General features: G+C 35.7%; 1 protein-coding gene across 1 annotated transcript; it reads left to right on the forward strand.

Moving 5' to 3' along the window:
• Positions 1–7,384: 7,384 nt before the first annotated feature.
• Positions 7,385–9,111, forward strand: LOC121266451 (E3 ubiquitin-protein ligase PUB23-like). Its single transcript, XM_041170268.1, has one exon. The coding sequence runs from the start codon at positions 7,686–7,688 to the stop codon at positions 8,919–8,921; it is 1,236 nt and encodes a 411-aa protein (XP_041026202.1). The 5' UTR covers positions 7,385–7,685; the 3' UTR covers positions 8,922–9,111.
• The last annotated feature ends 1,453 nt before the right edge of the window (positions 9,112–10,564 follow it).

Here is a 10,564-nt window from a genome sequence, read left to right on the forward strand (position 1 = left end):
ATTTAATAGCATGCCAGTGTGCCTTACCAGGGTTACTCATAAACCTACTAACAATACTGACAGCATATGTAAGATCTGGTCTTGTACAGACCATTGCATACATCACACTTCCCACCATGCTAGCATAGGAGATTTGTTGCATAAATTCTATTTCTGATTTTGTTTCTGGGGCCTGACTAGTGGACAACTTGAAATGTTGACCCAAGGGTGTGCTTACAGGTTTAACTTGGTCCATACCAAACCTTTATAGAATTTTAGAAAAATAATTTTTTTGGGATAGATACAGACATCTTTTTGACCTATCTCTTATAATATCTATTCCTAAAATTCTACTAGCTGGTCCTAGATCTTTCATGTCAAACTCGGATTTCAACATACACTTAGCTTGTTTGATCATATCAGAGTCTTTACATGCTACCAAAATATCTACATACAGTAAAAGATATATTAATATTCCATTAACATCTTTATAGTAAACACAACTATCGTAACAGCTTCTTTTAAAATCATTTTCAAGCATGTAAGTATCAAATCTCTTATACTATTGCTTGAGAGATTGTTTTAGATCATATAAAGATTTTTTTAAGTAAACAAACTTGATTAGAGTTAATGTCTTTTATAAACCCCTCAGGGGGTTGCATGTAAATTACCTCTTTTTAAGTCTCCATGTAAAAAAGCAGTTTTTACATCCATTCTAAGTGCAAATCATTATAAGCAATGAAAGACAGAAGCAATCTAATGGAACTATGCTTAACCACAGGAGAGAATATCTCATTAAAATCTATTCCCTCCCTTTGGGTGTAACCTTTAACCACTAACCTTGCCTTAAACCTAGTACCTTCTACCCCTGATATGCCTTCTTTCCCTTTAAAAATCCACTTAGATCCCACCAGTCTAACCCCATTAGGTTTTGTAACTAGATCCCAAGTTTTTTTTTTTTTTTTTATTAAGAGACTTCATTTCATCATGCATAGCAAGTATCCACTTAGTGGCATCCTTGCTAGCAATAGCCACTTTATAGGTTCTTGGTAAACAACTCCATCTACAGCAGTCAAAGCAAAAGCTGTAAGCTCAGCTTGACCATACCTTAGAGGTGGTTTTCTAATCATTTTCTTTGTGTCTTACCAAAATGTAAGAGTCAGAACTTGATTTATCTAAGTCCTCTGAAATTGGGTTCTCAGAGTTACTGATTTGCCCAATATTAGGATTTGTTGAGGTGTTTACCCTCTCCACCTCAACATGTACATTTCCCCCAGTGTAACCTGGCCTTTGTTCTACCTTTTCCTTATGTACCCTAGCCATTTTTGATTCGTTAAAGATCACATCCCTGCTAATAATACATTTATGCCTACCAGGTTCATCTAACCATAGTTTATACCCCTTAACTCCCTCAGGATATCCCACAAAAATATACTTAAGTGTCCTAGGGTCTAACTTATCAGTTTTTGAGTGTGCATAAGCTGTACACCCAAAAATTCTAAGATACTCATAACTAGGTGGTTTTCCAGTCCACATTTATTGTGGTGTTTTAAAACCTATGGCAGAAGATGGACACCTATTAATTAAGTGAACTGCTGTGGCAGTAGCTTCAGCTCAGAAAGTTTTAGGTAACCTAGCATTAGACAACATACATCTCACCCTCTCTAGAATAGTCCTATTCATTCTTTCTACTAGACCATTCTGTTGTGGAGTTTCTCTCACAGTTTTGTGCCTTAGAATCCCTTTCTTTTGACAGAAAATGTTAAATTCAGTTGATAGAAACTCCAACTCATTATCAGTTCTTAGAGTTTTTAGTTTTCTGCCTACCTGATTTTCTACTAAAGATTTCCATTCCTTAAAATGTTCAAAAGTGTCACTCTTATGTTTGAGAATGTAAATCCATACCTTCCTAGAGTAGTCATCAATGATGGAGAGGAAATAGTTCCCTCCACCATGAGAAACTACTCTAGAAGGTCCCCAAATGTCAGAATGTACATAATCAAGGGTCTGAGTAGTCATATGAGTTGCCCTTTTAAAACTAACCATTTTAGTCTTTCCATAGACACAGTCTTCACAGAAAGGTAAGTTATCCATGCTAGCATCAGTCAACAAGTCTTGTTCGTGTAATTCTAAAAATCCTCTTTGACTAACATGTCTTAATCTCCTATGCCAAAGCACATATTTATTTTTGATAGCATTCTGAACAGGAGATGCTTCCCCCACAGTGGTTTTTCCAACTAGAGTATAAAGGCCATTTTTAATTACCTATTGCATAGTTGTGAGTGAACCTTTAGTAACTTTAAGGACCCCTGCTTCAGACTTAAAAGAATAACCTAAGTTATCAAGTGTACCAGGAGAAATCAAATTTCTCTTTAAGTCAGGTATAAATCTGACCTTCCTTAAACGTCTCTCCATCCCATCATGTAATTTTAGTCTTATACACTCAATTCCCATGATCTTACAAGATTTATTATTCCCTAAAATTATATGTCCACCGTCTAATTCAGAAAAGGTTTCAAACCAATCCTTGTTGGGACACGTGAAAAGAGCAGCCAGAATCTAAAATCCACTATTTTCCAGATCCTATCTCAGATACATTCAGTACCTAGCCACTTTCATACCCATCTAACACCACTGCCACATCCCCATCCTCTTTATTTTTGTTTACTACATGAGTTTTTCTGTCAGGACAATCTCTCTTGAAATGTCATTCTTTGTGACATAGAAAACACTTTAAATTGTTTTCCTTTAGACTTAAACCTTCATTTCTTAACATCTAATTTATTTTTCTTGCCTCTCTTTTCTGGTCTTTCCCTAACAGATAGTCCCTCACCATGTTCTCGTTTGTTATCTTTTTGATTTTATAATTCCCTAGCATGAAGCACAGACTGTACTTCATCTAGAGATAAAGTATCTCTACCATACATCATGGTCTCCTTAAGGTTCTGGTATGATGAGTCCAAAGAACTCAGCAAGAGGATTGCTTGGTCCTCATCCTCCACCTTAATATCTATATTAGCTAGGTCTGATATGATTTTGTTAAAAGTATCCAGATGTTCCCCTATTGAGGTTCCAGGAGTCATCTTAAGAGTATATAACCTAGTTTTCTTGCAGAGTCTATTAGCTAGGGATTTTGTCATATAGAGGTGTTCTAGCTTTAGCCAAATACCAGCGGCAGTTTCCTCACTTGCTACTTCCTTCAACACTTTGTCTCCTAAAAACAAAATAAGAACACTGTGGACCTTTTGAAGGATGTCCTTCTGGACTTCCCCCTTTCATTCCTCTTTCGAGGAAGAGCCCATTTTTTCACAAGTGAGAGCATCATGTAAGCCTTGTTGGACTAACAGAGCTCTCATATTTATTCTCCATAATCCGAAGTCATTTAGCCCTGTAAATTTCTCAACATCAAATTTCGTGGTCTCCATTGAATCTAAGCTCTAGATACCAATTGTGAGAAATACAACCAGAGTCCTTTATAGCCTAAAGGACTCAGTATCTCGAAATCCAACTCGAGAATCACAAGTATTGGAGATAAATATCAAGAACAGCAAGAACAAAATAGAAAATCAACAAGAAATAATAAAAGAATAAAGAATAAGGAATACAAACAGAGATTACTTGGTTCGGCCCTAATGACCTACATCCACAACAAGAACAACTTCAGAGATCATTCTTTATTGAGTAATCTTCAAAGCCAATGTATCTTATACAAGATCAAGCTAATACTAAGCCACAATATAGCTTTCATTTCTCCCTTAGTAAACCTTAGCTTATCTCTCTCTAAAGTGTACAGAGCTCTCGAAGACGGCAGAAGAAAATGCCCAAATGTAAAACCACTTGTAACCTTAACACGGCTAAAAGGCATATATATACATGCTCAACAGATTGCGGCACGTGTCTTTGATCCAACGGCTCTCATTCATCATATTAGATAAGCCAAAGATTGCTCACGTGTCCAACACATGTCCTCTCCACTACATATCAAATAAGTGCCGTTGCTTATCACCAAGTGTCCCACCTTTTATTTGGTTGCATATATATTAGTTAGAGTAACAAAGAGATGGTAAAATAATTGACACAATATTTACAGGTTTCGAATTTTTTTTAATGAAATGCATGGTCTTATGCATTTTCAAGAAAAATAATGATACTTTGGGAGGAAAACTCTTCTTGCAAGCAAGTTCGCGCACCAAACTGCACACTGATATTAACATGTAAAGCGTCTATTTAATGAAACGATACGAATTGAGATGGAAATAATTTTTATAAAACAAAAGATATTTTCTTCTCTCAAAATTAAGTTTCCTTCTTTTATTTTTCTTTTTAATAAAAAAATTATATAAGCGTCAGTATGTGATTTGATACGTCAAACCATTTCTAACCAGTGTTTTAAATTTTGTACCGTACTAGCCAATATGATCGAAATTTTTCGTTTCGGTCGTCCGGCCGGTATAGGTACTATATCTGTTCCGTACTAGCCAAAATACCGGCCGGTACCTGAATTTCGGCCTGTACCGGCCTATATTTCAGCCGGTACCGGCTGATATTTCGGCCTTTTTTTTTTTTTTCCTTTTTTCAAACTACAAGCTTATTTTTTAACCCCCAATTCAGACTAGACTATTTATAATTTTTATATATATGTATTTATATATAATTTATTTATATATAGACTATTATTTTAAAATTTAATTTTTATATATATTTATATATATAATTTATTCATATATCAACTATCCCGAAACGTTATTTCGAAATGCTATTTCGAAACGGTATCAGTATCGAAATATTTCGTTCTAATATCTTGACCAATACGATGTTCGGTACGGTATTCAAAACATTACTTCTAATTAGCAAAGATCAAAATTTCAGCCATCATGCATATTCGAGAAAACTCTAGCTATGATCTATCGAGGTCGAAAATTCAGCTTTTCAGCCAGCTGAGCATTCATAAGGATGCAGGAAATTTCAAAAGGAGGTTGTTAGAGTTTTGAATCGATCATATAGTCCAATTATAATATTTTCATTGCACGTGAAAATTAACAAGACGTTCCGGATTCCAATTCCAACATTATTAAAATTAAAATTAAAAATAAAAATAAAAGTAAGGAAAGAAGTGAGTGGAGGAAACTGGTACGTTTAAACATTAAAGAGAATTGATTTGAGTTGAATTGAGTTAATAAAATATTAATAAAATATTATTTTTTATTATTATTATTATTATTATTTTAAGATTTGAAAAAATTAAATTATTTATTATATTTTATATTAAAATTTAAAAAAATTATAATAATAAATTAAAATAAATTAAAATAAATTAAAATAAATTAAAATAAATTGTATTTCCAAACCAACCCTTAAAACGAGCAATAAACGGCAACGCTGCTGGCACACAGCTTGATCTAAATCAGTGTGATGATGATCGCAATGATCCATGCAGATCAGTTCGTGGTGGTATCTAGTAGCTAGCCAGCAATGCAAGTAGTAGATAAGGACAGGTCAGCGGTTGCTAAATAGTAAATGCGCTTTTGTTAAGACTCCGACTTGGCTGGCGGCTTTGACATTTTGGCTGTGGATATGGTCGCCACTTGCCACTACCTACGTACTATTCTTAATTACTACTTCTCAGTACTGACTATATATTTGGGTTTACCACGTGACAGTATTTCACGACCGACGCCAATATGCGACTTCGATCACCCACCCACCACACTCTTGTTGTATTGTGGTAGGGCTTCCACATTTTTTTTCTTTTTCTCTCTTTTAATTCTTCGATCCCTTGTTGTCTCTTCTAAAAAGTTGTTCTAATTAGCTATTTCTCTAGCTAGCTTGTTTGTTTTTTAGCTTGATCAATACAATATATGGTTTTGGAACGACTACCTTATACGGATATATTATAAGGAAATTATTTATTTGTATTTAATTATGTTTTAAGAAAATGATTATTTTTTATTAAAATAAATATATTTTTATCATAAATAATCTGTCATAAATATTTATTTTTCTTATATTATATATATATATACATATTCATACATACATATATACAGTAACGTACTCCAAATACTTTGCTGATGTAAGAGCATACAACAACTTCGTGATGTTTATTGTTTTCCATGGATATACAATTAAACAAACATAATTAACGCAGTTGTACGTAGTACTGTTATTTCAAGTCAAAAGTCGACCTGTTCAAAAAAACCCGAAGCTAGCTAGGTTTTTTCCTCTTTAATTAATTAAAGGTGAGATTTAGTGGGAAACGAAACTGCATACGTAGGCTTCAAAAAAATTAGGAAAGTTAGATTTTTGCAAGATTGGGCGAGAGTATCATGATCAGCAGGGTTTATTGTATTGGGTTATTTAGCAAGATCGAAGCTGGTCAAACTCATTTAATTTGTGAACATGAACTTCATCATATATATATATATATATATATATATATTACGTTAAGAGAACAAACATTAATAGTATACGACTCGATCTAATTTTCTGATGGGGACCGCAGTACTGAATTTATATATAATGTTGTCTAGTGTCTTGTAGAAAAACTCATGCTAAATGACATAATGAAATTGCATATATATATATATATATTAATTAAAGCTTTTAAATGAGATTTTAAAACAAAATGCTGCCTAATTAATGTAGATGATCATGATAAGATTAATTACTTGTTGGGATCTCTCTCATGAATATTATTGTTTATGTTATATGCAATCAAATTGTCACAAAACTGACCGACCGATGGAAGTAAAATATAATTTGGAACATCAATCAAGATCAGATCATGAGGGCTTGATCTCAAATTTGATCACCTATATATATATATATATATTAATGGTAATTGGTAATTGATTCATGAAATCCGAAAATTAGCCCCCATCTCCGTCGACTATTTACAAGGCTGGATCGATCGAGGTCAATTAATGTCCGTGACGGCCATTAGATTCAAATTACTTTTCACATTTTCTTTTTAATTAACCGCGCGCCTGCATGCAGGCCTCTATATATCATGCTTGCTCTAATTAATTAATTACCAGATCATACGGGTGGAGGGAGGGAGGATCAATATTAGTCACTCCCATGCATGCAATTATAACCAAATGATCATAGAGTAAAGTACTAGTTAATTAGCAGACAAGTAAGAAGTAGGTGATCAAAACCCAAGAAAAGTACATGTTGGCCACATTAACTAATAAGGCCAAGTACTACTACTACTACTACAATGAGAGTGATTTCGTTGCCTAGTCTCCACTTGCTTTTTGTCGGCAAGTTGACGCTTAGAAAACACGAGTTTGAGAGAGAGGCAGAGCAGTAGTTCTAGAGAGAGAAAGTCAAAAGTTTGGGAAGGGCGTTGGATATACATTATATATATTTGCATGTGCAATTCACCACCCATTCCTGACCTGGTAAAGTTGGCCCTCCTTGAGCCTTTGAATAGCTTGGAAAAGTCATCTTATCTCTCTCTCTCTCTCTCTCTCTCTCTCAACGATCCTATTTTCCGTGTTTTGACTTTCCAATTTCGAAAGCCTGATCAGTACTCACTCGCCCACACGCATATAAAATCCACCCCCAACGTCTTCAAAACCCATTAATTCACAACTCTGCAACAGCTTCGCAACCCAGATAGCTAGCTACCTTGTCAAATATATACTCAATTCTTCCGGGTTTTTATTTAAACTCTTGATCTTCTTGGTAATCGGCTTTAGATGGATGAGATCGATGTTCCTCGATTCTTTCTCTGCCCCATCTCTCTTGAAATCATGAAGGATCCTGTTACAGTCCTTACTGGGATAACCTACGACCGTGAAAGCATCGAAAAATGGTTGTTTTCCGGTAAAAACAATACCTGCCCGGTCACAAAACAAGCTCTCCCTGCTGATTGTGATCTCACACAAAACCACACTCTCCGGAGATTGATCCAATCGTGGTGTATCATGAACGCTTCACATGGCATCGAAAGGATTCCAACACCCAAGCCTCCGATCCACAAGAATCAGATTTCCAAGCTAATCAACGATGCCAAATCCCCACAGTTGGCGATGAAATGTTTAGAAAAGCTCCGCTCAATCGCTTCCGAGAGCGAAACCAATAAACGTTGCATGGAAGCTGCAGGTGCCGTTCAGTTCCTAGCGTCAATCATCTGTAACAATTATTCGGCATCAGAAGAAGTTTCGGATGATGGCCTTGACTTTACAAGTGCAAGCTGTGAAGCCCTGAGCATCCTCCACAGTCTCCAAGTTTCTGAAGCCGGCCTAAAGAGCCTCACCGGGAAAAATGATGAATTTATAAGCAGCTTAATGCGGGTGATGCAACGTGGGAACTACGATTCTCGAGCTTATGCGGTTCTATTATTGAAATCTATGTTTGAAGTGGCTGAAGGGATGCAGATGATCAGTTTGAGAACCGAATTCTTCATCGAAATAGTCCAAGTCTTGCGCGATCAGATTTCGCAGCAGGCCTCCAAAGCTGTATTGAAATTACTAATCCAGCTTTGTCCATGGGGAAGAAACAGAACTAAAGCAGTCGAAGCGGGCGCAGTTTCTATTTTGATAGAACTTCTTCTTGATTCTTCCGAACGGAGGACTTGTGAAATGATTTTAATGGCGTTAGAAATGTTGTGCGGATGCGCGGAGGGAAGGGCCGAGCTTTTACAGCACGGAGCGGGACTGGCTATTGTGTCAAAGAAAATTCTCAGGGTTTCCCAGGTCGGGAGCGACAGGGCGGTGAGAATTCTTTGGTCCATTTCGAAGTTCTCTGCAGCTCCGGCTGTTCTTCAGCAAATGTTGCAGCTGGGCGTTGTGGCAAAGCTGTGTTTAGTTCTTCAAGTGGACTGTGGGAACAAGGCTAGAGAGAAAGCTAGAGAAGTACTTAAATTGCACGCTAGGGCATGGAAGAGTTCTCCATGTATACCAAACAATTTGCTTTCTTGGTATCCGTCTTGATCAGGGAGATCGAGTAAATTGTGCCTTTCTGTTTGAAGGATCCTTTTTATGCACTTGTACATAATTATTTATTGGATTACGTACGTGGGGATGAATTAATTACTAGACCCCAAAATATATGATGAAATTCATGTAAGATCATTGCAAGTCACAAATATTATTAGCTAGCTGTGCCGGCACTTTTCATTAATCGCTTGGAAGGATTTTTTTTATTTTTATTTTTTTCTAGGCCCGATTCTTGATGGACAGATTGTTTGGAACTTGGAATTGCATATTATGGGCACAAAATACTTCAATAATGTTGATCTACGTACAATATGATACACATGAGTTCAAGTAAATTAAAATATTAGATATATTTGGGAGTCTTTTTCTTTTGATATATCTTGGGTACGTACATGTGATCGAGATTATGTTAATTATATGGCTGTCCATATATATATGATCACAATTAAGAAAATTAATAGATATGCAAGTAGTACTTCATGAACTCATTTTTCTTCTCCATTTTCAATATTGTTACCTTTAAAGTGGTTATAATGGCACGAATTTAGAGTAATATATATCATGAGTTCCTCTTCCCAAAATATAATAATGGAAGGCCGTATGCTATCTTCCCATCTTTCTTCATAGTTTCCTAGTTTTCATTGTTGCGGCCACTAATTGCGCGCTTCCCATGTCAGGTACGTATTCGACAAACCAGCATATATATCACCGATCCAGCTGAAGCTAGCTAGCTAGGACATTTTCTATTTGAATTTGTAATAGATGAGCTATAAACAATGTGCTAATTTAGAATATCCTTTTACGTACATTTTGATAACCAATATTACTTGGATCTCCATGCATGCACTGATCACGGCGCCTGTATTCAAGTTGGCTGCGACGACCAGGCCGTAACGCAATCATTTTGGTGTTCCAGACCCATCGTAGTTCATGTAAAAACACGGCCTGAGACTGTAAAAACAAAGATATATATATATATATATATAGAGAGAGAGAGAGAGAGAGAGAGAGAGAGAATATTATTCCGGAGCATTTGACGTTCTCGAAATCCGGCTCTCTTTTATATATCTTTCTAAAACCAGAAGATAAATTAGCCCTGCGTACGTCTATTAGTTAGTGCATTAACATTTATGTTCAATAACTATTAGATCATCGGTTGATCAGGGAGCTCTCTCTCTCTCTCTCTCTCTCTCTCTCTCTCTCTATATATATATATATATATATATATATATATATTCCGTTGAATCAATATATAAGATAGCTAATTACATCTCATATTCTAGTCACTTTTACGTGGCCAGATTCTAAGTTACTAAAAAGAAATATAAAAAAACTGATCAGGGCATTGTCATGTCATTTAATTTCCTAATATGAAGAATTAATTACCGCAAGCTGTTAGGGGTAAAAGAGAACTTCTCTTCCTCTTGTACATGATATAGTTCGATCAGTTGACGATCGATCTCTGTGATCTGGAGGATCAGAAAAGCCATTAATCCCAAGATTACTGCTAATTAATTGGTTCATGATCAATATATAACTAATTAATTTGTCGCCTACATTATTATTTATACGTGAGAGAAGTACCGCTCTCTCTAAGTAAAAATGTAGGCCTGTAATGACTATACGATGTGGTACTA

Source organism: Juglans microcarpa x Juglans regia, chromosome 5D (genome assembly GCF_004785595.1).
Source record: "Juglans microcarpa x Juglans regia isolate MS1-56 chromosome 5D, Jm3101_v1.0, whole genome shotgun sequence".
Lineage (NCBI taxonomy): Eukaryota > Viridiplantae > Streptophyta > Magnoliopsida > Fagales > Juglandaceae > Juglans > Juglans microcarpa x Juglans regia.

Coding starts and splice junctions, on each gene's coding strand:
- LOC121266451 (XM_041170268.1), top strand. CDS start 7,686: ATGGATGAGATCGATGTTCCTCGATTCTTTCTCTGCCCCATCTCTCTT.